Raw genomic sequence first — 27,536 nt, 5'->3', positions numbered from 1 at the left:
TTTGAATGTCCCACCGAATTCTGTTAGGCTTGTATAAGAGTTCGTTCAAAGCAACAATATTTGGGGTGAAGCCACTCAAGTTTCCAAAAAGGCACACAACACCTAAGTCCCAAATAGCATTCGCTTGAAAAATTCCTATTGAGAATACATGCACGATACTACCATTCTTCGTCTTTCAAGCTTTTCTCTCACACATCTGGGTATTAAAGTGTGCCTTTTACAGGGTCATCCTGAGCATGTTTATTCAGAAGCATGTCCCGCCACATTCAAAAGGATTCGCTCCCTAGGAAGACTGCAACCTCAATCACTGCCCTTCCTCAGCCGTCACCAGCATTTGAAAACCGCCAGGCGCATTTTGCACCTGGCTATTGGCCACTTGTGACCAACTGAACATGCCCAGGAGCCAGGATGGTGCCTGAAGCCTCCACCATCTGGAGGTGCATGCCCAGGGATCCATGAATCTTGGCTGTTTTCACACACCGGCAAGACATCCTGTAGAATTCTATCCATGATACTTTATCCATACAATCAGAACAAATTTCAGGAACCAAAAACGCATATTGAAAAATACATGTGGCCCCAAAATGGCAACTAGACATTCCATTTTGGCAACTGTAACCCTGGCTTAAGGAGCTATTTGGCCCGTAGGTCATATTTCTGATTTTCTAACACTGCTCATCCATCATCACTGTACCATTTGACTGCACCCTGTGTGCATAGGGTGGGGACTCTGTGGCCTTCCAGATGTTGGACTCCTAACTCCCCATCGTGAGCAAAGGTCAAGGATTATGGAAGTCCAGCAACATCTGGAGGGTCAGAGGTTCCCCACCCCTGGCATAGTCCTCAACCCAAGGACCCTGTGTTTATGTGTGGGGTTGTGAAACTGAATATTAAAATATGTGAAACTGAATAGCATCTATGATATGGTAGTGATGATACTGAAACAGCCAACCTATAAGCCTACGCGGTGTGTATGTCATTGTGCTGCTCCCCATTCATTTTCAGTGGGGCCTGATGATGAAATGTGCACACATACTATGTACAAAGTGTAACATGGGGTGCAAATCAGCTAGGTTTTACTCAGAGCAAACCTATTTAAATTAATCAACCTAACCAAGTCATGTTCATTTATTTCAATGGGACTACTCTGAGTAGTTGAACACCACCCGTGGATCCTCCCCTCTAGCTATCAACTTCTGAGACCAAGGCCCGACCAAGGTACCTGGAATTAGGTGTAAGGTTCAACTGCACTGAGCCAACATTAGCCTGATAGCCAGATATGATAAAAGCCGTTAACCTTGATCAGAAAGTTTCTGTTCACATCAAAATGCTGAGGCCAGGAAATCCCAGAGATTATAATCAACGAAGCGAGCTGCCTTCAGAGTATTTTAGCTTCATTTCTGACCGCACTATGGAGAGGACCCTGAACTCCCTTGGGGCTAGGATGGACGGACCTGCTTCAGGATTATATGCAAGGATGTAGAAAACTACAAGAACGTCCATCCATTTCTGCTCATGCAGCACACACAAAAACCAGTTGCAATTTCCATCAGATGGACAAGAGGTAAACAGTAGAGTAAAGGTTGTATATTGGCACAGTTCAAGCACACAGTTCTATGTATTTGTTCAGGTCATGCACACACAAAATTGACTTCTGGAAACAGATTCTGTCTCGTTACAAAACAACACATGTCATTCTCTCTTGCCATGCGCAAGATGCAATGTCTAAAAAGGTTCACTCATTCACAGCAATAACAAAAAGTACTTCCCTTACTCAGATCTGGCTTCATAACATGACATAGTCAACTCATTAAGTAATGATGGGACAGCATCATGCTGCTTATATGCCCATGACTACCTGCGATTGTCACAGGAAGCAGTTAACTGCTGTGTTGTTACTTAAGATAAAGGTAAAGGTACCCCTGCCCGTACGGGCCAGTCATGTCCGAATCTAGGGTTGTGCGCCCATCTCACTTAAGAGGCCGGGGGCCAGCGCTGTCCGCAGACACTTCCGGGTCACGCGGCCAGCGTGACAAAGCTGCTCTGGTGAGCCGGCACCAGCGCAGCACACGGAAACGCCGTTTACCTTCCCGCTATAAAGCGGTACCTATTTATCTACTTGCACTTAAGGGTGCTTTCGAACTGCTAGGTGGGCAGGAGCTGGTACCGAAAGACGGGAGCTCACCCCGCCACGGGGATTCGAACCGCCGACCATGCGATCGGCAAGCCCTAGGCACTGAGATTTTACCCACAGCGCCACCCGCGTCCCAATTGTATTATCTCTATTGATTTAATGCCAAAACTGGATTCTAAGCAGCGTACAAAATATAAAAACTAGTTGCACAAACATTTAAACACCCCACAGTTAAAACACACAATAAAATAATATCACAACAGAGACACACATAGAGGTAAGCAGCATTTGAAAGCACCAAAGGATAAAAGTAGAGAAGAGTTTTGTGGAATGTCCCCCTCTGAACCCCCTTGCCTTGACCCGACCCCCCCCAAAAAAAATTCAATGCAGTCCCCTAAGAAGAAAGCTACAGAAACATTACATATAACTGAGACCAGAACTCTTGCTTTTTAGAAACAAAGGTGCTAAAATTAAAGTTACAAACTTTCAGGATGGTACTCGACACACCTGCAAATGAGTCACATATGCAACTGCATAATATTCTAGCTTAATTTGGGCAAGACATGTGGAAGCTGAACCAACAACAAAGGCTTAGGAGTGCAGGTGCAGAATACAAATTTACATAATAGGCAATACTCATTGAGAGGAATATCGAATAAGAAAGTTGCTCCAGGTTTTTCCCAGTTTATTTACACAACACGTTGTAACATTAAACTCTGTGCAAGAATAGTAAGAAATTTGACCACTTACAGAAGTTTGGAAACGGACGTGGTGTAGCGAGTTTATTAGTCCTTGAGGAGCTTGACACTGAAACTGAATGCAGAATAGATGCACGCTTTTTCCTCCCTGCGATTGTGTGCCTCTGAATCACCTGTTTAAATCTCTACACTTGTCACAGAGTAGAAAGACGGGTTTTATACCGGCTTTTCCTTCTGTCCCTTTCCAGTTTTCTTTTCAGTTATTTGTTGACTTAGGAAGAACAATGCTCCACCAGAGACGTACATCCTGCTCTAATACCAACCATCGTTCTTTTATCACATTTGCAAACCTCTCCCTCAAAATACCATTACAGTGCAGTTGCCTGCAAGCTTCGAATTGTTATTTTCCAGGCACTCAAAGCTCTGCCTGTTTTAGCAGGCATGCGGCAAAAAAAACAGGACAGTTATGAGGCCCAAGGTGGGCCTGATACACCTGCGAGCTATGTTTGGCTTGGTAGGTCACAGGTTTCAGAGGCAGGTGTCAGCCATACAGGTAATCCAACTCACCTCCTTACAGGTTCACAGAGAGTTTGGAACAGCTGAGAAAAAGGAGGCTACTGTAAGGGGGCAAGTTCAGCAGAGTGCTAGGACATAAATCACTTAGTACGAACCACAGACACCTTGTTTTTTTATTGTGTTTCACACAGCAACATGCCATCATATTCCACATCCCTATGTGAGACACTCCAGAAGACAGGGGTATAAGCCCCTGCAAGGAATCAAACAGCCCTGCTAATCACTATCCCTCCCCGATTCACCACGAATAATGAATTCATTCAAGCTCGAGTAGCTAATACAACAAAACACAGGCGTCTTGCAAAAGGCATAGTACAGTACCTGTGACTCAGATCCATCTAGAGTCAGTGGGGCTTAAGCCTCATAGAAATGAACAGGACTTAAGACAGTCACAACATACATAATCTCCATTAATGCAATAGGGCTTAAAAGAAACAACGGAGTTTAGCTGGATCAGGACCAGCATGGTGTTTCCTGCTTGGCAGGGGGGTTGGACTCGATGGCCCTTGTGGTCTCTTCCAACTCTATGATTCTATGATTTACATTACAGATTAAGGGCCAGGCCAAATGTTAAATGCAGCGTAATGGTTCCACCTGCTCTGTGGCTTTTAGCTGTTTCATTTGGTTGATGGAGTATTTTAGTATCTATTAGTTGTTTTTATTTTCTGCTCTGCACACTGCCCTGGTATCCATACATAGGCGCCGACTCCATGGGGCCTGAGGGGGCCCGAGCCCCCTCAAAAATTCGTTTGGGGGAGCTCTGCCCCCCCAATAATTTAAGAAAATTATTAGTTATATTATGCTTTGTAAAATCACAAAATTATGTTGGTATTTTTTATTTTCCTTGTTTGACGATAGTTACCTTTTAAAATACATTCAGTAATGAGTTAAAACAAAGCCACTCCCGATCTAGAGAGGGAGTGGGGTTGCAGGCTCTCGACCCATCAACAATCTCGCGGGGCTGGCGTCAGCCCCGCGAGAAGCGGGGATTCCCCCTAGCTCATTAATATTCACCGCCCACGGCGGCAGCCAATCGGCTGCCGCAAAGGGCGGGCCCTCACAGGTTCACTTAAGGTCGGGGCAGCCCGGGGCTCGCCCCTTTCGTTCCCCCAGCAGCAGCGGTTTGGAGGTCTTGGGCCCCCCCAATATTTTTTATAAGTCGGTATGGGCCCCCGCCCCCCCAATATTTTTTATAAGTCGGCGCCCCTGTATCCATAAAGTATATGTATATAAATCTTTTTTTAATACATGCATAGATATACCATAGGGCTGGGAGATAGGCCGATATATCGTCCAAAAATGGTTTGAAGTCCATATCATGATATCATTTTAATGTTTGATCTGTCAATGATATCATAAATCAGGGTGGGTGGGTGTTATGCAAAAACCACAATGCGGGGGAAACCATGAAACCAGCCAATGCCTCTGCATAGCTCCATCCTCATTCCAGACATAGTGAAATATTGGTGTCTCGTGATGTTTAGCTGCTGATATATCAACATGTTGGAAGTCAGATATCGCCCAGCCCTAGACAACAGACTATCTGGACAATGCCATACCTGGGAGCAGGTAGGGAAGAAAGTTTGTCTGAGTTCTCCCATTTAAGAAAAAAAAAATCCCCACATTCATGGAAAAGTAATCCTATCAGGGAGAAGAATAGGCCACAAACCTTCTCCATAAACTGCGAGGTGGATATTCAACTTGGGAGTAAAACTGAAGAAATCAGGTTGCTCCTACCGCAGGGGTGAGGAATGTTTTTCCACCCGGGGGCATGATTCCCTAATGGGCAACTTACTAGAGCTGAATACTAAAGGTGGTTTGGGCCACAGGAACAAGTGGGTACACAAGCAAGGAGAAATATAAAATTCAAGCACACATTCCAGTCTGGCAAAGACACAAAAGGAGAGTGCAAATCAAGGTCACTAAGGGATGTGACCTGAGGAAATCAAGTGTGGTTGGCGTGGCCGTGGGACCTGGGGAGAGTCCCAAAGGCCAGACAGAGAGGCCTGGGGGTGTCATGGACTAGTTGGACGCAAAGGAATGGTGGGAGGAGCTAGCTGAGGAACCACCAAGGGAAGAAGGTTCAGAACCCTGGGAGTGGTGGTGGGACAATGACGAGTGGTCAGAGGGAGAAGACCGGGATGAGAAGGTATCAGAAGCTGAAGAGGTAACAGGGCTTAGTGAGCTGGGGGAGTCTGTGGCAGAGAGAAGTCCAGAATCAGAGGCAGAAGGTCTGAGAGGAGGGAGGTCAAGAGGCAGAGATGAGTCTGGCTGGTGAAGAGTCACAGGTGTGACAAGCTGCTATGACAAGCTCTCATCCCTCCTGGTCTCCCAGAACCAAGAGCGGCATGAAAAGGGTGGAGGAGAGGTTGGCTTCACATAGGCACAGTCTCGAATTGCTGGGGGGGCTGTAGAGGAGGGGAATTAGGCATCTTTGGGGAGGCAGACACCTTTCATCTCAGCAACTGCTTCATAGGGGCAAGACCTACCAGTGATGAGTTGCTATGCTCATTAGACCTGACATTCTTGTGCTGATAGTGTCTTTGCTAATAAAGGATTAACTCCAACTTACACTGTGTGATTTATTGCTGGCTAGCTCCTGACACAAGGGCCACATTCAGCCCCTGGCCCTGAGGTTCTCCACCCCCCCGTACTAATGCCTCTTCTGCACCAAAGTTGCACATTGCCAGATCTTCAAACACAATTGTAATAAGCAGGCTATGGGGAAACAAATTTCCAAGAAACCATACTAAAAGGAATATTCATAACTCCGAAAATAGCTGCAATCCTTTCCCGTAGGACCTGGTTTCCAATGAAATCTCCCCAAGAAACTTCAGGCACAGAAACTTACGAAAGGGCCAAATATGTGCTGAATGGTTTTAAAAGCCCTCTGTACACACACGCTAAATCTCCTATATTGCGCTGCTCACAGAGCCATCAGGCTGAACACTACACAACACAGGAGCGGGGGACGACCTGACCTTATCAATACTGGTTTAGCAGTTTGAATAACCAAATTTGCTATGCTGGGACAGGAAGCCTCCAGGAACTAATGAGGAAAGTTTCTTCCCCCAACACCACCATAAAAAGAGATTTCCTGTATTTCTAGTTAGAAGTGGCTTAAAGCGTTGTGAAGAGAAAGTTCCTGCGCCAGTCGCGTGCCACTTTTGACGTATTTTACGTCAGAGAACAGAAGGAGCATATTGAAAAGGAGCTTTCGCCTCTCCTCTCTCAATTGTACAGTATGAGCTATCAGCAACACGATAATCTCATTAAGCTGAAAACTGAGAAGGTGCGGAGTCTACAGGCCACGGTGCTATGTTCTAACTGTGTTCCTGGATACTGGACTTCCATAAACAAAGACTGACCGAATGCTGGATAAACCAATCCATTTCTTTATTTCTGCACACGCTGACATCTGGCTGTCTTAATAGCAACAGATGGTCAGACACAGGAGCTGTTGCTTTAACCAAGCAAACCGTTAATTTCTTGTCAATATTTACACATTCTTTCGAACAATGCAACCATTAGGAAGCACTTAAAGAGAAATGGAGATGGTAGCAATTACCAAGGCCTGGTGCATCCATTTATCCTCATTAACTCCTCGTTAAATGAACCAGATACTTGATAGGAATATTTATTCCCTACTGAGCAGAGCATTTGGTATTCGGCAGACTTCTTCTCCCTCTTCAAAATAAAGAAATGATTTTGTCTTATTAAATTGGTTTTTCGAAGCTGCCTAGCATCAGGTATTACCAGAGCCCCGAGGTGTTGACAGATATTAATTTGCACCAGACGATTCGCAGCAGCTAGCCATACTTCCGTTATCGATGAAGCTATTCAAATGTGAAAGCAAGAACTGTTCCTGGGGAGCCAGCCTGACTTGCAGCTGTTGCAACAAAACTTTCTCCAATTAGGTTCTAGCGCCCTCACTAACAGCCAGGTAAGCTCAAGAACAACATACTTTACAAGCAAATAATGGTCTTAAAGTAAGTTGTCTCATCATGTTCTCTATAAGTTTGACCTGCGCAGTAAAGCCACTAGCTTACCAAAATGAATGTTGAGAATGAAGGCTCTTCACTTCCTCAGCCTCTAACTTTCTCCACTCTGTGTGCCTTCAGCTCTTTTCTTTGTCAGGCATCTGCTGCCTCCACCAACTCGTTTTCCCACTGCTACCTGCTTAGATGTGTGCTTCGTTCACAGCACCGCTGACTTCCAGACCACTTCTTACTCTTTTCCATCTCAGTTCTGCTTGCCAGCTCCACCGCTGAAACAATACAAACTTTCCTGGCCCCAGGTCCTATGTGAGGTTTCCTCCCACCCCAAACCCCTGCCTTTTCCTGTTACTACTTTTTTCCCTCTACCTAACTTTCTCTCAAATTCCTGCTTCTCTGACTACAGTGCTGCTTTTCACCCTCCCTGTTCCTTAAAATTCCTGACTTCTTTGCTTCTAACATCCCAGTCATCCCAACTACCTAATAGGTTCTCCCGGAAGTACCTTCAGTACACCATATGTGAATTTCATTTCTCTCCCATCCAAACTGACCTTTCGCTTCCCTCACAGAAGTTGCACTGTTCGTTGTGATTCTGTTGTGAACACCTACACCCGTAAGCAATGAAAACACGACACCAAAGGAGACTGGACAACGGGGAATTAGGGAATGGGGGGGGGGGATAACCAGGTTTATATTCTATAGTAGCATGTTAAATCGTACAGGCCCCTTTTCAGATTATGCAAAATCAGCAAGTGGGGATATTCTACTGATAACATTGGATACTTAAATCTTGATATCTGCCGTGCACTAGCAAAAATTAAAAATAATAAATGTCCAAACTTATCAGTTGAATGGAATGCTGACAGGATCTGACAGCAACACGACTTGCAGGGACATTCATTCCCTAGCTGGGTCCTGAACCAGGGGTGTAGGAAGGGGGGGGTCCCCCATGTTCCATCATGGAGGGGGGTGACAAATTATCAAGGAACAATTACTGCCCTACTAGGGCGGATCATAAAAAACTTTTTTTTAAAAAAAATGCCTGCTCCAAAGGTCTTATCTTACTACACTAGGGATTATATAGCTATATATGAAATTTCATGCATATCAGTTAATATATTGACCCTCCTCCACGAAAATAGCTGTTTACTTGGCCATTTTCCTATGTCGTGAAGGCTGAAATTTCAATTCAGTGGAGCACTTACTGTTCCCAACCCTAACCCTGCAGAAAGCCATCTAAGTAGACTTTAATTTGATTTTGACATGTTTTTAGGAGGTAATTTAATTGTTGTTTGATTTTATATCAGTGTTATGCATCTGATGTTAGCCGCCCTGAGTCCAACTTCGGCCGGGGAGGGCGGGATATAAATAAAAGTTTATTATTATTACTTATTATTATTCCTTTGTAAGGAAATATGAAATAATGTAAAACCATTTTTGCCGGCAAAATAAAAAAAAATCAATGGGGGGTGACTAGAAATTTCCCACACTGGGTACCACCTGACCTTCCTACACCTCTGTCCTGAACACGCGAAACCAAACTTCATCACCCATTATCAAAAGCACATGTAAGCCTAAGCCTTTCTGCAGGGCCAGCCTACAATGGCAATCATATGCTAGGTGCGTTTGTCTCCACCTGAAAGCCTTGCAGCCTCTTCTGCTGTTCTACAGCACTGTGAGGATGCTTTGCAGCCAAAGTTCTATGACGATACCAATAGTAGCGATGAGAAATGGTGGCTTGACATGTAATAAGCCCTATGTATCCTTGTGATTTCTTAAATACTGAAGGAACAGAACACCCAACACCCAAAAGGTGGTATTGCTTTTCCATGGTTCCCTGCAGGCTATACAGCAGGCTATGTGCATTACCTTAAATAATCAAAGAGTCCTGTGGCACCTTAAAGAGGCGTCTGAAAAACTGGGCTTCCGTCCAGGAAAGAGCCTATGACATAATAAATTTGTTAGTCTTTTAGGTATAACAGGACTCTGGCTGGTTTTGCTGCAAGAGACTAACATGGCTACTACCCCCTCTGGAAATTTTTACATAAAATAGTTTGCAAATGGGAAGCTGGCCTCAGGCATGTTGCCTCTTCCTCTCCACTCCCCATTATGCGCAGTGCATGTCTCTCTATGCTATATTTGTTCTAGTCTGTTGTCGTGCTGGTGACAGACTGTGTATGCTCCAGGGGGAGGGAAACACTGGGGACAGGCAGGGCAAGTGACCGAGGCGGCAGCTGGAGGGGTTGGCTTGCAAAACAAACTTGGGCATCAGCCCCTAATAACATACTTGCAATGGGAAGCCAACAAAAATTGTGGCGAAAATGGAAAAGGCAGCAGAAATTGTTGCAGTTTGTGTACAGTCGGGAACTCAAATCAGACAAGCACAGACTATTGGTATCCATTAACATTGTTGCCGTTTTAAAATCTGCAAATGGTATGTTATTACTTACTTACTTTACATTGTTTCAATGTTTCCTTTATGCCGAGATGAATGCAACTTACATAAATAATTACATATGTTATGTAACCTATGTTAAACAGCAGACAGTAAGACAAATACAGTGGTACCTCGGGTTACAGACGCTTCAGGTTACAGACTCCACTAACCCAGAAATAGTACCTCGGGTTAAGAACTTTGCTTCAGGATGAGAACAGAAATCATGCTCCGGCGGCGCGGCAGCTGCAGGAGGCTCCATTAGCTAAAGTGGTGCTTCAGGTTAAGAACAGTTTCAGGTTAAGAGCAGACCTCCGGAACGAACTAAGTTCTTAACCAGAGGTACCACTGTAATGTAGTATTTGGTGGAAACTGAACAGCAGCAGAAGAGAAACAGCGCTGATGGTCACGAATACAGGTTGGAACAGAAACACCTGCCTTCTGTACATGCATAAGCCTCACTCACATGCTCCAACTGCTGCTTTATGGGGAAGAGTGAAATGAATCGGATGTCCTCCACACATAAAGGCCTTCATATGGAATGTGTGTTTGAGTGAGGAAGGTACCGTATTTTTTGCACCATAACACTCACTTTTTTCCTCCTAGAAAGTAAGGGAAATGTCTGTGTGTGTTATGGAGGGAATGCCTACGGGTGGCATGCCTACGGATTTTCCTCCTCTAAAAACTACGTGCGTGTTATGGTCAGGTGCGTGTTATAGAGCGAAAAATACGGTACTCGACTGCTTCTCCCCCGGGGGCCACCCAGTAAGCAGCGAGAAGAGAGAATGGGCCACATGTACAGCATTCATTGCTCTGCCCCCTGTTAAAAATGTTTCATTAGGTCCCCTCATCCACCCTTCTATTCCAACGCACAGTTCACAGTTCCCAGGAATTCTGAATGGCCTAGCAAAACACCCATCAAATGCAGATAAGAATGGAGGGAAGTTTGTATATTGCAAGAACCCAAAGAGTAAAGTCAAGTGCCTCTGTGGAACCCCGAAGGAGCTCTGCCAATATGTGAGTTGTACAGTACTGTATGAGGGCGGCAGCAGATCTGGCCACCCCATCCAATATCCTCCCCCTGTGCAGGGCTTTGCTTTTCCACGTTGACTTATATGGGAGAAAGTAAAGCTGGGCACTTGGATAGGGGCCAAATTTTAGGTTCCGTCTCTTGGTCACACTAATAGTGCGACAGATTTCGGGGGGGGGGGGCTTTGTGTAGATTAGCCTATATAGCAGAGGAACGCAATCTATATTCAATCAAATTATAGCAGGCCACACGAGAACAGGAAAGAGCAAATTGCAAGATGCCCGATAAGATTATAGATCAAGAGCAGCTGCAAGTATTAATAAGCAAACACAGGTTACTCAAGTTAAATAAGCTGTGCCACAAACTGTACAGTGATGAAAGCAAGAAATGCAAAGCTAAAGGCTTACCTAATCCCTAACACAATTTGAAAAGGAGAAGTTTTCACCCCCACTTCCAAGAAACATTATGTGCAATGGAGATCCACTCACATATCCTGTCTCCTAGCGGACACACAACCAGTGAAAACCAAAGCAAGGAAAGGAGGGGGAGAAGACTGCAAACAAAAGGCAGGCTTATTACAACATTATAGTGATCTAAAGGGGGGGGGGTTGTACAGAGAACAAAAGGATGCTAAGACACCAAGTTTAGCAGGCCAAAAAAGAGGGAACAGAGCACACCAGGATTAGCAGGAAGTTTATTTCAAGAAACCAAAGGGAAGGTTGTGCAAGAAGTTAATTCTACTATAGTGTGGGCATGCAATATTTCCTCTTAGCACAGTGTAAGATTGTTTGGATATTACATGCCTTATAGAAACACGTCTTTCTAGAAATGGGGAGCCGATGCCACTTCATCCGATTTAATCAACACCAAGTCCTTAAACAATGCTTTTGTGTTTATCCACTGTTGTTCTTTTTTCTAAATGAAAACGCAATGCTAGACTGAACTGGAAATGCAATATTAAGCAGGTGGAGAGAGGAGCTGGTGTAGGTTCCATACCACCTTTCAACACGACTAAGCCACCTGAACTGAAGAAGGCTCAACATTTTGAACAGTGCAGGGAAAACCATGTGAATTTTGTATTTCAGATCCAGGAGGGTACACATACACACACAAATCGAATGCAATAGTTTCTACAGCCATCCAAACTGGCAAAATATGCACACTGCAAAAAATTTTGCTCTTTCTGTAGATGCACAGGCCCTGAGACTCAGGCTGGGGCTGATGATGCAAATTGGTAGTCTAAAACCTTTGCAGATCATTAGGCTGGCGAAGACTGAGTAAAGGGGGAGAAGCAAAACCCATACGAAAGAAAAACGAGTTGAGACGCATATCTGTTTTATTATTTATTATTGTAGTTGTGGTGGCCTCTAGGCACTTAACGGTCAAGTTTAAAAGCAACATCTATCAAAAATGTAAACAACTGAATCAATATATAAAGCCTTGGCAAGGGGAGTGAGCAGGGAATGACTTATCAGCAATCCAGAGTAGAACTTTTGACTCGGCTGGATCAAACGTCACCATACGCCCAGGAGAAAAGGAATGTGCCATAAAGATGTTAGTGTCATGTGCCATAAAGATGTTAGTGTCAGCACCAGACAGACGTCACTTGAGGGAGCATTTCACATGCACAGGAGGAGCCACTATCGAAAAGGCCCTGCCTCCGTGCCACCTTCCACGACTCTCTCACAAGGAAGCACACTAAGAAGGGCCTAAGATTGTGCTATTTCTGCACAATCAAACCTCTGAACAAACAAATATATACTAGCTATCACTTTCTCGCAGACAGGTACTACAGGAGGGAGTGTCTGGTTTGCATGAGTTATTTCTAGAAGTGGGCTATGAAAACCTCACTGTTTCTCATCCCACCAAGGTTACTAGGATGCACTTTAAAAATCAGAACTGGAGAACCGTTGTTTTGCGTTAAGAGCGAGATCAGCCCTTGGCAAGATCAACATCACCTTTCTTACTTGACAGATCAGGCTGCAATTAAACACTGGTACAAAAAATTTAGTGTCGCCTTTTCCCTACACCTTGAGCTGTCTGGGGGTGATGGAAACTGAAAGCCCCAAACATCTGAAGAAGGTTGGAGAAGACTGGTTCAGAGCAGCAGAAATGACACAGTGGAATATGTCTTTTTTTTCTCCTGCACACTTCTCCACCAGGTGCATGGGCAAGATTCACACAGTATTGTATTTCACCACATAATCATCGCCACCGCATCATCATCACACCCTGTTTTTTCAGTCCTAAAATTGGGTTAATTACCTTTCATCACATAATCCGTTCGTCTCACTACCTTAATGGAGCAGCAATGTATTCACCAGTAGCCTATGGATACGCATTTATCTCTCGCGCATTGCCAGTATACCACATTTCCGTAGGCACAAAGGGAGCGGGCAAGCAAAGCTGCCATAGGTGAGGCATGTCTTGCATCTTCCCACAACAGCTAAACTGTACAGGGATATGTTAACATGCAAAGACTATTTAGTAATTATAATTTTTTGCTTCACATAATGGTCGCATCCTGCATTTTTGCAAAAAATGGCATAAAATGTGGAGAGTGTGTGGGGACCTCCCTAGGCAACTCTCTTGCCTAGCACCATGGCCTGACCTAGTGCCCCCCCCCATTTCTTTGCCCAGCCAATACCAGTGTCAACACAGCACACTTCTGTCCCTTCAAGAGGGACTGAGCTTGGTGCCTGGTGCTTACAGACCACAAACATGTGTCCAACCCTTCTGCTCTTTCCTCTGTTTAAGCCCAAACCTTGCAAATTCCCAACAGAAACCTTGATGTGCCACAGTGGTGAAAACTGGAGGAAATGGGCAGGGAAGAAGGTAATTACTACAGGCAGGGCAGAGTTCCAGAAATACATTTTATCCATGCTTTTCGCTGAGTGGAGCCTTTAAAATAAGCATTAGCCTGGTTGAAACGGGAGAGAATGAATTGCGCACACAGGAGAGTGATCGGACTGGCAGAGGAGAGAAATCCATCCTTCTGCACGCAGTATAAAAATGCTTTATTTTCTTCATTTTGTATGCCTATCGCCAGCAGGCTAGGGGGTGGGTGGAATTACAAGCTAGTTATGTTTGCGGACTTGGTTTACAAGGCTCTACTAGCAGCAATAGATGGTGGTAGTTCTAGCTAATAAGTACGCCGGTCAATAGCTAAGTCGCTACCAGCTCTTAAAGCGCCTCTTCCCAAAGCCTCAAATATATATCCCCATCTCACAACGCAAAAACCTCCAAGCCCACTGCCCAATTTTCCTCCCTCATCACTTCCCACTGCCTCCTTCCTCAGCTGCTCCACATGGGAGTAACACAACTCCATCCAACTTGCCATTGATATCCCCAAACCATAGAAGTCAAAGCCATGGGTTACGCACAGTTGTGTGTTCTGAATCATGCAATGCGGACCCCGCTACAACCTTGGTGGGAAGGTTGTTTAGCCTTCCCCCCACCCCTTAAGCCATTTCTGTGCACACTCCATAAGTGGATTTTCCCCTACAAATGAAAAAGACCAAAGTCCTCAACTTTCTCCCCGCGCCATGGAAAAAAGCAGCTGGGAGAGGTGATTCTGAAGGGGTAGGTGGCAGGAGGGAAAAGATTTAAATGGTTTCTTCTGCCTGCTACTGTCCCATTCAAGACAGCAGTATCCAGAGGCTGCTTTTCATGTTTGTTTGTTTTTTAAATAAAAATTTGCACAGGCAAAGCGACACACAACTCTTTGAAACATGTAACTCGGTCCTCAACTTTCAGTACGCGGTCAACCTTATAAACTGAATGCTCCCAACCCCAAAACCTCATCTCCAAATATTCCCTTGGCATATTAATAATATCTGTGCTCCCCGACCTCCACAACTTGCTAGTTTATATTTTTAATTCTGTGGCGGAAAAGGACTTCCATTTTGCTTATGAGACAGTAAGGGATGGGGCTATAAAATAAATATGCCCCATTCCTTCGCTGCCCCAAAGCCCTCTGCTCCACCCCAGCTGTGCTCAGATTCCAACACCGATAGTTGACTCCCTTTGCAGTCCCTCTGACCTGACCCCTACTATTTCCCACATCTAGTGTTCCTATATCACAAGAGACCTCTATCAAAAACACACTCCATCTGCTGGCCACCTGAAGCAGGGAAAAAACTCTAATCCTCCCACAGATCCCCATTGGTTGTCTTGATATAAACCTCAATGCTACTCTATCACTCTCTTCCACTATGCAAATTATATCTCCCAGCTTCCTTCCCACAACAGCGAGAAATAATTCCCTTTCCCTGTCTCAGCCAATCCTGATTGTCTAGCTCACCCTAAACATATCCCTCTGGGCAAACTATCCTTGCATATACAGCAACTCACTCTCTCTCTTGCCTCCAAGCAAGCAGCCCTTGAAACCCAAACTCCAGCATTGCTTTCCAAACTACTTCCCTTGCCAATCTTTCTCCACCAGCCCACACCCCCAAACACCTAGCCTCTCTTTGGTAACCCTACAACTTACCGTATATCCCAAACCACTAAGCCCTGCTACTCTCTTTGTGGACAACCAGTGCTGAAATTCTCCCTGACACTTATCACCTCTCTGCCAAATTACCTTGCAGTCCATCGATAGATACTTTTATGCAGTCCTTAAACAACTCCTGAGGTTCTCTGCATTCCCACTACTTTGCCCAGACCTCTCAGGTCAGGTTTGGCTCCCTGCAGAGTTTCATTTTAGCCAGAACTCACCAAACCTTAGCTATGTGCATACATGGCTTTCCATGCCCAGGTTCAGCCTTGCAAGAGTTTGTCGGAGCATGTGCAAAGTGCTTGCCTTTCTCAACTAAGTAACCATGATCACACCTGATTGTAAGCAAGAAGAGCGGGTCAATATGCGCAACTTTCAGGCAAGTCTGAACACACAACACCCCTTCCAGAACTGTATGTCAGAACTTAAGCTATCGCCCCCTCCTGCCCAAACAAGAACCCCTCATACCTCTAAATCCTGCACTTTTAATCACCTACCCCCATTGCGGTCACTTCCCAATATATGGAAGTTAGATGTGGCGTGGGGGGACACTTTGCACATGCTCTGCAGCATACATTTTTACAGTCCTTCCTATGTTCCCATTTCCACCACCACCAATATCATTCTACAAAAAAATTGTCTGCGGTCTTATCCCCACTTTGTGCCTGTCAATTATTTAAACCTTGTCAGCAGAACCCAGCAAAAAGCTTTGCTTTATTTTAATCCAGGCTATAAATAAATAAGTACAAGGAAATATTTTTTAAAAATACTTTTCTTCTCCAAGTCTAGCAAACTGTGAAGAAGTCCTGTCCCGAACAAAGTACTTTTTATCTGGGGGTGGGGGGGGTCTCAAGAGTATGCAGTACTGGCACCTTTCCCCCCCCCCCCCAAAAAAAAATGTTAAAAGTGTGGCACTTGCTACAACAACTTCATGATGTCTATCAGCACCTTTAAAAAAAATCACTACCCCAAACTATTTTCATGTAGTCCTTAGAATGGATTTGGGGGAGCCCTGCTTCCAAAATCGCCTCCCTTCCATCCACGAATCTCGCTCCCAGCCTTAGCCTACCTGGCGGGGCGGTTGTGAGAACGCGAGAAGAAACGCGTCAGGTGGGAGCAGGTGAGCTGTTTGCGGGAAGGAAAGCGAGCGGGAACGAGAGGGCGGCATCTCCCCTCCTCGGCCCACCCCCTCCCGTCGCCTTCCTTACCTCCGGGGGTCTCCTTTGCGTCTCTCCTCCATCGCGGCGGCCAGTCAGGGCTGCCGGAGCAGCAGCAGCAGCAGCAGCAGAAGCCTTCGAGGCGAGCCGGGAGCTGCGCGCGCCCCGCGTCCTCCTCCTCGGGAGTCCTTCCCTCCTCAGACGCCGGAGAGCGGCGAGCGGCTTCGGCGCAGCCCCAGAAGCTCCGGCAGCGCCACCCAGCGCAGCCCGGCGACGGACGGAGGGCGAGAGAAAGGAAGGGAAAGAAAGAAAGAAAAAGTCGCCTCAACTTGGACGCGGAGCCCAGTCAGTCAGTGTGTCCGTCCCCTCCAGGAAGGAGAAAGGCAGCGCGTGGGTCTCCGCTCCCTCAGCGGCTCCCTGGAAGGCGGGCGCGTCGTGCCCCCTGCCCGCCCGCCCGCTCGCCTCGCCTCACGTCAGGGGGCGAGCCAGGGAGCGCGCGCGCCGAGGCAGCCCCTCAGAAGAAGCGCTCCTCCGAGGCGGCGGCGCGAAGAAGCGAGCGCGCGGGAGAGAGGCGGAGACGACGGGGAGAGAGAGGAGACCCGGCAGCCTCCAAGCGCTGGGAGCTTCCTCGCTTCGCCCGTCCAAGATTTAAAGCCGTGACTCGGTCGCCTGGGCGCCGCCTCCCGCCCGTCCCCACCTCCTCCTCTCTCCTCCTCCTCCTCCAGCCGGATCCCATTCCCTTGCCAGCCCTGGTGCGCTCTCGCCGCCGGGAAGCGTCACGGGGGCCCCGGCCAGCCGGAGGAGGAGGAGCCACGCCGCCTCAGCTCGGGAGAGCTAACCTCCGGCCGCGTTAGATCTCCCCCCTCAAAGTGCTTTCGAAGCAGCTCCCAGGAGGATTTTTACAGTATTTTTTTCCCCCTTGGGAATTGGAGTCCCGTTGCTCTATGGCGAGTTGTCGCGCTGGAAGGCAGGCTGGTTGGACACTATAGAGGAATCTGCAGCTTTTTCCTTAGGGGGTTGGTCTAGATGACCCTGGGGATCCCTTCCAACTCTGCAATTCCGTGATTCTGTTATTCTTCCATTTGCAGAACGGGCGAAGCGGGCAGAAAAAATCCGAAACCAGCATGGTCAAGCGTTGCAAAAGGACTGGAGTAAATTTCTACGACCTCTACAACATGATTGCAAGCAATTAACATCGCTAGCAGTAAATTTATATGATATTTAAAAGATTATTGCAAGCAATTAACATCGCTAGCAGGGTTATCTGAAGACTTGAAAGGAGAAGTTTTCTACCTTTCTATATTTATTTAAATTTTGAGTTGGTTTGTAATGAGCAGGATTAGAATTGGAAAACGTACAAAATGCAATGATCTAAAGGTTAATTTTGAAAGCTATTGGGGGGGGGAGGTCAATAGGCTCTAAAGAGCCAGGGAGGTAAAGTGGATAATAGTGATGTGAATGTATATTATTAAATGGAAAATTTATTTTAAAAAATATACGTAAAAAAGAAACCTCTGTGATGGTGTTATGTACTGAGCTGAATAGGATCCAAAATGCAGGAGTCTGATTGGTCCTAGAACAATAGGATTCAGAATGCAGCAGTCTGATTGGTCCACAGGAGCCACCCAATCCAGCTCCAGGTGGAAGTAAATCCGCAACCTGATTGGCCTACAGGAGAATCCTGGAATTAGCCTATCACGTGGGGCCCATTGTATAAATAATGTATATAAAGCAGACATTCTGGGGGAACTTCCATTCCTCCTCACCACTATGAGCTGAATAAAGAGCATGAAATCCACTCTTGACTCTGAGTATATTTCAAATATTATATTCTGCCTTCTCTCCAAGGAATTCAAGGTGGTGTACTTGGTTCTCTGCTTCTTTGTTTCATCCTCACAACAGCCCTGTGAGGTGGGCAAAGCTGAGAGACAGTGATTGACCCAAGGAACTTCATGGCCAAGGGGGGATTTGAACCCAGGTCCTAGTCCAACACTCTAAAACCAGCACACCAGCTTAAGTTTAAAACTTTTCTTCCTTTCAAAGGGTAAGCCAGGTATTCAGAAGAAAACTTCTGGAAAGGGTAAGCATGCTAGACGACAATCGCCTACTCATCTAACCAGGGAGTACCGTATTTTTTGCTCTATAAGACTCACTTTTTCCCTCCTAAGAAGTAAAGGGAAATGTGTGTGCGTCTTATGGAGCGAATGCAGGCTGCACAGCTATCCCAGAGGCCAGAACAGCAAGAGGGATTGCTGCTTTCACTGTGCAGCGATCCCTCTTGCTGTTCTGGCTTCTGAGATTCAGAATATTTTTTTCTTGTCTTCCTCCTCCAAAAACGAGGTGCGTCTTGTGGTCTGGTGCGTCTTATAGAGCGAAAAATACGGGTAAGTCTGACTGAACTGGGTGGAGTTTGCATCTGCAAAGACATCTCCAAGGCAGCACTGCACCGCTGTTGCAGCAAATCCAGCCGTCTTGTAGCACTTTAAAGCCTGACAAATTTATCGTGCCATAGGCTCTGGTAAGCAAGAGTTTGCTTCCTGAGGTTGCTCCGAGTGTTAGAAGCCAGGGATGTATACATATGGACGCAGAAGGAAGAGAGGGGATTGTAAACAGTCTGATTAACAGGTGATGACACGCGAAAAGCACAGTCTGAGACAATGCAATTGGAGGTCATGTGGCCAATGAGCACCGTGACACTTTCACATCAGCAAAAAATAAATAAAATAAATCAAGAAGCAAAGGTTGGAGGGAAAAACCCAAATCCATATTGCAGTGGCGTAGCGTGGGGGTGCAGGGGGGGCCGGCCGCACTCGCAGCTCTCTGCCCCTACTAAAATCCATGGGTTAGGGGGTGCAAATTACTTGCCTTGCCCCGGGTGCTGACAACCCATGCTACGCCACTGCCATATTGGGAGTGACACCATGCAGTCGTCTAAGAAGAAAGTAGAAAATTGCTGCCTACTCTGAAAAACGACCCAATGGCACATTGAAAAACCAAACCCATTCATTGTGGCATGAACATTGTGCCATAACGGGGTAGATTCTGGCCCAAAAAAGCTTCCATCACAATAAATATCACTTTTAAGGAGACACACATGGGCGGGGGTGGAGATGAACATGGCTGCCTCCTTAAAATTTATTCAGCATTAACTGAAGAGCCACTTTTGTGTGTAGTACAGGGATTTCCCTCTTCCTCTTTCCTACCCTACCAGTTGCCTCATGTAATCTAAAGGAAGTGCTTCAGGGCTATTGCAAAGTAAAAGCCTTTCTCCCCGCCCCCCAGGCAGTATATTCTATATGTTTGTGTCCCATGGAGAGGCCGGCCGTTTTTTCACTGGAGACCAATGCTTTTTCTGGGGGGACACAGGGGTACACATACCCCTAAACATTTTGTGAATCTAAGTTTGGCCTCATTGAGGGGGCATTCTTTCAATATGAGTAGGAAAATTTGAGTACCCCTAAACTTTTTTAAGGAAAGAAAAATTTGTTGAGGGAATATTTATTTTCACCAGCATTCCCAGAAGAGACACCTTCTCTTGTTTTAAACCACAGGTGGAGGAGGCACCTAAAAAACTATCTATCTATCTATCTATCTATCTATCTATATATATACACACACACACACACACACACACATATATATATAGGACTGTGCCTTGCCAACAAAGGTCCGTATAGTTTTCCCAGTACTGATGTATGGAAGTGAGAGCTGGACCATAAAGAAGGCTGATCGCCGAAGAATTGATGCTTTTGAATTATGGTGCTGGAGGAGACTCTTGAGAGTCCCATGGACTGCAAGAAGATCAAACCTATCCATTCTGAAGGAAATCAGCCCTGAGTGCTCACTGGAAGGACAGATCCTGAAGCTGAGGCTCCAATACTTTGGCCACCTCATGAGAAGAGAGGACTCCCTGGAAAAGACCCTGATGTTGGGAAAGATTGAGGGCACAAAGAGAAGGGGACGACAGAGGACGAGATGGTTGGACAGTGTTCTCGAAGCTACCAGCATGACTTTGACCAAACTGTGGAAGGCAGTGGAAGACAGAAGTGCCTGGCGTGCTCTGGTCCATGGGGTCACGAAGAGTCGGACACGACTAAACGACTAAACAACAACAACATATTGGACTGTACTGTGCAATAAAGTGGCCTGGAAACCGTACCACCTTTGCTACATTTTTTTCCTTTTTAGCCATTTTTTTTTCTTTTTACCAATAATTTTTTACTGATTTTCATATAAATACAGGAACCACATCGAACGACAGTAATTTGTCCAGTTAAGTTTGATATGTACTACATATTACAAAATCTATTTATTTATCAATTCAAGTATCCTCTACACAGAGATTCTTGTGTTGGGGATGGAATAAAAGCAGTGGTTTTCAACCAGTGTGCTGTGGCACCCTGGGGTGCCTTGAATGATGGTCAGGGATGCTGCAAGCATCACCGGCCCCTGCCCCTCTTTCCTTCCCTGGCTCCTCTCATGCCCTCTCATGTGTCTGCCTCCCAATGGCTTGCACAGCTGTTTGTTGTTTTGTTTTTGTTTTTTTAACATATTTTTAATTAGAGATTTCTTGGTTTACAAAAATATCTGCAATGTCTCTTTTTCCATGTTATATTTTCTACAGATCAGTTTACGTTAGTGTAACATTAGGAAGAAAAGGGGGAAAGAGGTGGAGAGTGGGGTGGGGTGGCAAGGCTCCTATTCTACTTAGTGTATGTGTGGGGTTTTGTGTCACTTGTGTCGGTTATCTTACTATTTGCTTGTTGTATTTCTTTGGTGGTGAGAGAGGTTGGGGTTGGCCTAGGGTGTGGTTGTTTGTTTGTGATTAGCTGTGGTGAATCTGTGAGTAGATTGGGTGGGTGTTTTTGAATCAGCTTAGCCAGATTGATTCGTATGCTGTTTGCGGGTTCTTGTCATTGTCTTCTTGGGCTGTGTATGTGATAAAGGGGAGCCATACCAGGGTGAAGAACGCGTCTTCTTCTATTTGTCCCCGTGTCAGTTTCAGTTTATTGGTTAGTTTTTCTTTTTTTCTTTTTCTTTTTTTGAAAATAATATTTATTACTTTTCCAACAATTTAAACACTACAAAAAAAAATGAACAATACAATACAATACAAAAACACTACATAACACTAACACATTAAACTAAAAAAACAAAGCAAAGACAGTTTAAAACACATCAAACAATTTCAATATCTTATCTTTCATTCACTTATTTCAACGACCTCCTCCCACCTCCCTTTTTGTATTCCACTTCTGTTAATTGTTTCAGCAATTCCTTTCCATCTTCCTCTGTTTTCTATCCTATAGTTTATTGGTTAGTTTTTCTTTCTTTTTCTTTTTTAAAATATTATTCTTTATTGATTAAAAATTTACATATCTATACAAACATTACGGTGGTACCTCTGGATGCAAATGGGATCCGTTCCGGAGCCCCGTTCGCATCCTGAATCAAATGCATCCTGTGTCTGCGCATGCGTGGGTCACAATTCACCGCTTCCACGCATGCGCATGACATCATTTTGAGCGTCTGAGCATGCGCAAGCGGCGAAACCCAGAAGTAACGCGCTCCGTTACTTCCAGGTCGCCACGGAGCGCAACCTGGAAATGCTCAACTCAAAGCTAATACAACCCGAGGTATGACTGTATGTGCTATCTCTTTATGTATGAAGAAAAAGAAAATCGGGTAATAAATTTATAAAGTAATAAAAAAGGGAAAGAAAAAAATAAATAAATAACAAAGATATGAAAGGAAAAAAATCAAAAGAAGAAAAGACAAGACAAGACAACATTATTTACACAATAAAAGTGTTCATCGACACAATCCTTATTGGTTCGTCTTTCTAATAAGGCTGTATCCCATACTATTTGATACCATTGTTCCGTGATTACTCCTGACAGGTCTCTCCAGTGTGCACAGCTGTTTGTTGCAGCAGCCCTGCCTACAAGCTCCCCAGGTGAATGGTGCCTCTGGGAAGCACCTCTCTTCGGGGCAAGAAGGGATGCTCAGAGACCAAGGACGACAGCTGCCCGGAGGACCCCCAAGGAGAGGGGAGAGGAGGCTGAGGGAACCCTCCACAAGGGAGGGTGTTCAAAAAAGGGTGAGACTGCATGGGTAGGCAAACTAAGGCCTGGGGGCCGGATGCGGTCCAATCACCTTCTAAATCTAGCCTGCAGATGGTCTGGGAATCAGCGTGTTTTTACATGAGTAGAATGTGTCCTTTTATTTAAAATGCATCTCTGGGTTATTTGTGATACGTAGGAATTCCCTTTTTTGTTGTTTTCCCCAAAATATAGTCCGGCCCCCCACAAGGTCTGAGGGACAGTGGACTGGCCCCCTGCTGAAAAAGTTTGCTGACCCCTGGGCGAGAGGCTGCCAGCTCTGCAGACAAGGGGTGACATAACAGGGCTCCTGAGCCCCACAAGAGTGCCACAGAAAGAATGCAATTGGTTAAGGGAGCTGTGGACTCAAAAATGTTGAAAACCTCTGCAATAAAAGTACCTTTATAAAGGAAAAGAAATGAAGCCAAGTCTCAACAACAATAAAAAACTCTTCTTACAAGTATCAACTTGGTGGAGATACCAAGTTGGGGGTATATATTGATTTAAATGTTTAAATTAAGATGGATGTATCAATGGTGGGGTGTTAGGGGGATGGGCAGTATCTTTGGTGGGGAACATGTCATGCTCCTTCTGGGGTAGTTTGTCCACCTTTGGTCCCCACCCTGCACTCAGCTCTCACCTGTGGCTCCTAGAAGCTGTCAGCATGCAACAGCATCACACTTTGACTGGCCGGCTAAATTAGGTAAGGGTAGCCGATGGGTCTCAAACCCTCCATGAGTTAGGCATTTCCTCTGCATGTGAAGACATCTGCCAGTAGATTGAGCGGCCGAGACTGGTTGTGGGTCCAATGGCCAAGAAGGTGTTTTCTGCACGTGCTGTAGAAGGACGTGAGGTGCAGATAGGGCTTGTAAACCTGGGAATGTAGCCCGTCTAGGAGAAGGAAAACTGACGCTAAAGCTCTGCTGTCTTGCAGGTTGTCTTCAGAAGAGAAGGATAAGGAGTAAACTCTACACAAATCCAGAGTGGGGTCCCTAAGGCGGTTGGATGGCGCCTTGTATGCCTCCTTCCTGCAACTCCTTCAGCCAAGCTGGTGCCAAACGTATGGCTCTGCTTTCCTTTGGACCACATCAACGAGGCCAAGAGGGGGGGTCTTGTCGTCTGGGCAGCCCAGGACCTCCATACAGACTGCCCAGTCTTGTGCCCCAGAAAGGTCACTTCAGTTCCAGCGGTTTGGCTTCCTTGGAGGCTCACTCCATGGTCTCACTGAATTGATGGTTATTGTATTTTTAATGTGAGCTCGTGGGTTTTTTCTCTCTCCTGTTTTTCTCTCTTCTTTTTGGTTAAATTTGTTATTAAAGAAATAATTTTTGATAGAAGAACGATTGTGAATGCCAAAGGAGAGCTTGTTGACCTGTGAAACTACCCTGCACTAAGACAGACAGTTGTTCTGGGTTGCCCAGTTTCTGGCCAGTCTCGGTCAGAAGTCTTTCATGCCCTGACGTCCTTTTAACACGAGATGCCGGCAACTGAACTTTGTACTTCTGAAAGCAAAGCATGTGCTCAGATGCTGAGCTACCTCCCTTCCCCATAGCTGTGTTGATAATATTGCTGCAGTTCTTATCTGGTATGTAACAATATAAAATAATCAAAATGTGCTCTTAAAATTCACTATTTTTTTTTCATATTTCATTTTGTTTGTTTGTTGCAAAGATCAGCAGAGCTATGGTTCACCCTTAAAAGTAGCTTTTTTAATTTTAAAAAGTATTCCCTTTTCAAAACCTGCTTTCCCTCCCCCCCCTTTTTTTTTGAAGAATGCTTCTACAGTATATCTTTTTTACTATTAAGTAGCGGACACTAGATAAAAATGAAATTAAAGAAACAGACAAGTAGGAGGTACTCTTCATTGCTTACAGCCTTGTACTGTACAGTAAAGTCCAGCAAGAGCCTGAAGGCCTTTTTCCTTCATTAGTTTTTATTAAATATTTTCTTGTGCTACAAAACAAACAAGCAAACAAACAGGGGAAAGTATGGTACATCTTTCGTTTTCTTGTTGGATTCATAGAGTCTTTTTCACGGTTCGTTTATGTGTAGTGAGAGACACTTTTGCAATGGACATCTAAGTGCCTGAAGGTCTGAATTAATCCTGGTTTTACTTCCTCTACGGTTGCCATATTTCAAAAATTGAAAATGCAAACACAAAAGTTGTTGAGCTGCTTTTTTCTTTGGGGGGGGGGCACATTGCCGAATGTCGTCTGTGTCTGGGAGATTCCAGACACATGGCAACCCTACTTTCTCTTCCCGACTTTGCTTACGCAGCATCTTTTCTGTACAGTTAATGCTACAGGATGCTAATTGGCAGCTACTCTTCAAGACCGATGGGACACGGGTGGCGCTGTGGGTTAAACCACAGAGCCTAGGACTTGCTGATCAGAAGGTCAGCGGTTCAAATCCCCGCGACTGGGTGAGCTCCTGTTGCTCGGTCCCTGCTGCTGCCAACCTAGCAGTTCGAAAGCACATCAAAGTGCAAGTAGATAAATAGGTACCATTCCAGTAGGAAGGTAAACGGTGTTTCCGTTCGCTGCTCTCCGAAGCTGTACTCCGGCTCCCTCGGCCAATAAAGCGAGATGAGCACCGCAACCCCAGAGTCGGTCACGATTGGACCTAATGGTCAGGGGTCCCTTTACCTTTACCTTCAAGACCGATGGCCAAGACTATCCATAATTTAGTCTTTCTTCAACAGTCTGGAGGAGGAAAGTTTCGAAAGGTCTTGTTCAAGATGACCCATTTCTCTCCAGTGCTGAAACACAGTCAGAAGGGTCCCGTTCCTTCTAGACCATGGGTAAGCAAACTAAGGCCCGGGGGCTGGATCATGCCCAATCACTTTCTAAATCCGGCCCACTGACAGTCAGTGTGTTTTTACATGAGTAGAATGTGTGCTTTTATTTAAAATGCATCTCTGGGTTATTTGTGAGGTATAGGAATACGTTCTTCTTCTTCTTTTCAAAATATAGTCCGGCCCCCCACAAGGTCTGAATGACAGTGGACCGGCCCCCTGCTGAAAAAGTTTGCTGACTCCTGGTGTAGACAGTACTCAGCTATATGGACCAGTGGGTCTGACTCTGCATAAGGTAGCTTCCTAGGCTCCTGTGTTGTTATTGAGACACTGGATGCAGGAGGCACAATTCAATGGCTAAGAAGCCTCCTCTGTGAGTTGTGAGTTGTGGCTCCCATTCACATCATGGGACTTGTACAAGCTGTCATGCCCAAGGTTTGTGCAGGAGGAAGAAAGATCCCCTACTTCCCTGCTTAAAATAACCTCACCTCTGTGACACTGCTGGTGTAAAGCAATTCACATTTGCAGGGCTATAAGCTATAACCTTTACAATAAAATAATAAATACTTTAGAAAAATCAAACCTTTCTTCTGCTTGAGAATTCTTCTGAACGTAACCATTTTTTCATTTCTACTTCCTCCATAAAAACTACGGGCTGCTGGGTACCTGGATGTACAAGGGAAAAAGCACAGCACAGTTATACCTCGGGTTGAATGCGCTTTGGGTTGAGTGCGTTCGAGTTGCGCTCCGCAGCAACCCGGAAGTAACGGAGCGCGTTACTTCCGAGTTTTGCTGCTTGCGCATGTGCAGACGCTCAAAATGACATCACACGCACGCGCTGATGCAGTGAAATGCGACGCACGCGTTTGCAAACATGCCGTCGCTAGTTACGTTTGCTTCTAGATGCGAACAGGGCTCCGGAACGGATCCCGTTCATATCCAGAGGTAACATTGTACAGTGGTACCTCGGGTTACATACGCTTCAGGTTACATACACTTCAGGTTACACACTCCGCTAACCCAGAAATAGTGCTTCAGGTTAAGAACTTTGCTTCAGGATAAGAACAGAAATTGGGCTCCGGCGACGCAGCGGCAGCAGCAGGCCCCATTAGCTAAAGTGGTGCTTCAGGTTAAGAACAGTTTCAGGTTAAGAAAGGACCTCCGGAACGAATTAAGTACTTAACCCGAGGTACCACTGTATAACTCAGCATCACTCGTTTTATGGAGCGTTCTTCACAACAGGTGGGTTTTTTAAATACTTATATGCATCTCACCGTCATTTCCAACACTGAATTTCAAAGGTGCCTCCAGGAAAGAGAGCTTGAGCCCACGAAATCTTACGGCATGGTAAATGTGCTAGTCTCTAAGGTGCCACAAGACTTTGTTTTCAGTTGCAAGAGATGAACAGGGCTGCCACACGGGAATTAAAAATCCCCTTTTCCATCTGTAGAAAATGCTGGAACACCATTGGGAACAGGTGTGGGGGTGAAATCCCTAGCTTTGCAAACATAACTGAAATAGCAACTGCCAGCAGCCACCACGGACCTCTCCCTGCATCATATTTGTTGATGGAAGTCTGGACCCTTGTCTAAGGAATTCTTCCTGCCTTGCTGGGGTGACCTGAAAGGATCAGCTCAGCATCCCTTCCAAAAGTTTCAGGCAGATCGTCCAAGATGCTTTGTCAGCGCACTTAAACAAATTGCCATCCTAGCAATTGCTTGGCTTGGAGTGCAATCAGGCTAGCCCTGGGAGATGTCATCATACCTTCAGAGAAGCCACATAGTCTAATCCAAACCAGGAGTGTTGAGTGAGAATAGCACGGCCAGGAAGATGGCGTTGTGATGCCAGCTGGCTGGCTGGCTAAAGGTACCCCTGCCCGTGCGGGCCAGTCTTGACAGACTCTGGGGTTGGTGCGCCCATCTCACTCAAGAGGCCGGGGGCCAGCGCTGTCCGGAGACACTTCCGGGTCATGTGGCCAGCGTGACAAAGCTGCATCTGGCGAGCCAGCGCAGCACACGGAAACACCATTTACCTTCCCACAAGTAAGCGGTCCCTATTTATCTACTTGCACCCGGGGGTGCTTTCTGCTAGGTTGGCAGGCGCTGGGACCGAGCAGCAG

The 27,536-nt window shown here is 45.7% G+C and overlaps 2 protein-coding genes across 6 annotated transcripts in view; both read right to left on the bottom strand.

The window, feature by feature from the left end:
* The window catches only part of SLC4A4 (solute carrier family 4 member 4), a 194,401-nt gene extending 176,993 nt beyond the window's left edge, over nucleotides 1-17,408 (bottom strand). For 2 of the 5 annotated variants that reach the window (XR_014568331.1, XR_014568332.1), the window contains exon 1: nucleotides 16,574-17,401. Coding sequence is in view for 3 of the 5 variants with exons in the window: in XM_083756374.1 (XP_083612500.1) it covers nucleotides 16,574-16,605 (32 nt within the window). In the remaining 2 variants the exon portion in view is untranslated. Of the gene's footprint in view, nucleotides 1-16,573 lie in introns of all 5 variants that reach the window. The other 3 variants (XM_083756376.1, XM_083756377.1, XM_083756374.1) reach the window with 2 other exon arrangements.
* Nucleotides 1-27,536, bottom strand: part of RUFY3 (RUN and FYVE domain containing 3) — a 231,185-nt gene that overhangs the window by 6,624 nt on the left and 197,025 nt on the right. The window lies entirely within an intron of this gene.

The sequence above is a fragment of the Podarcis gaigeae genome, assembly GCF_964106915.1.
Source record: "Podarcis gaigeae genome assembly, chromosome: 9".
Lineage (NCBI taxonomy): Eukaryota > Metazoa > Chordata > Lepidosauria > Squamata > Lacertidae > Podarcis > Podarcis gaigeae.
Note: the sequence above shows the minus strand (reverse complement) of the source record. Positions and strands in the feature narration are given on the sequence as shown.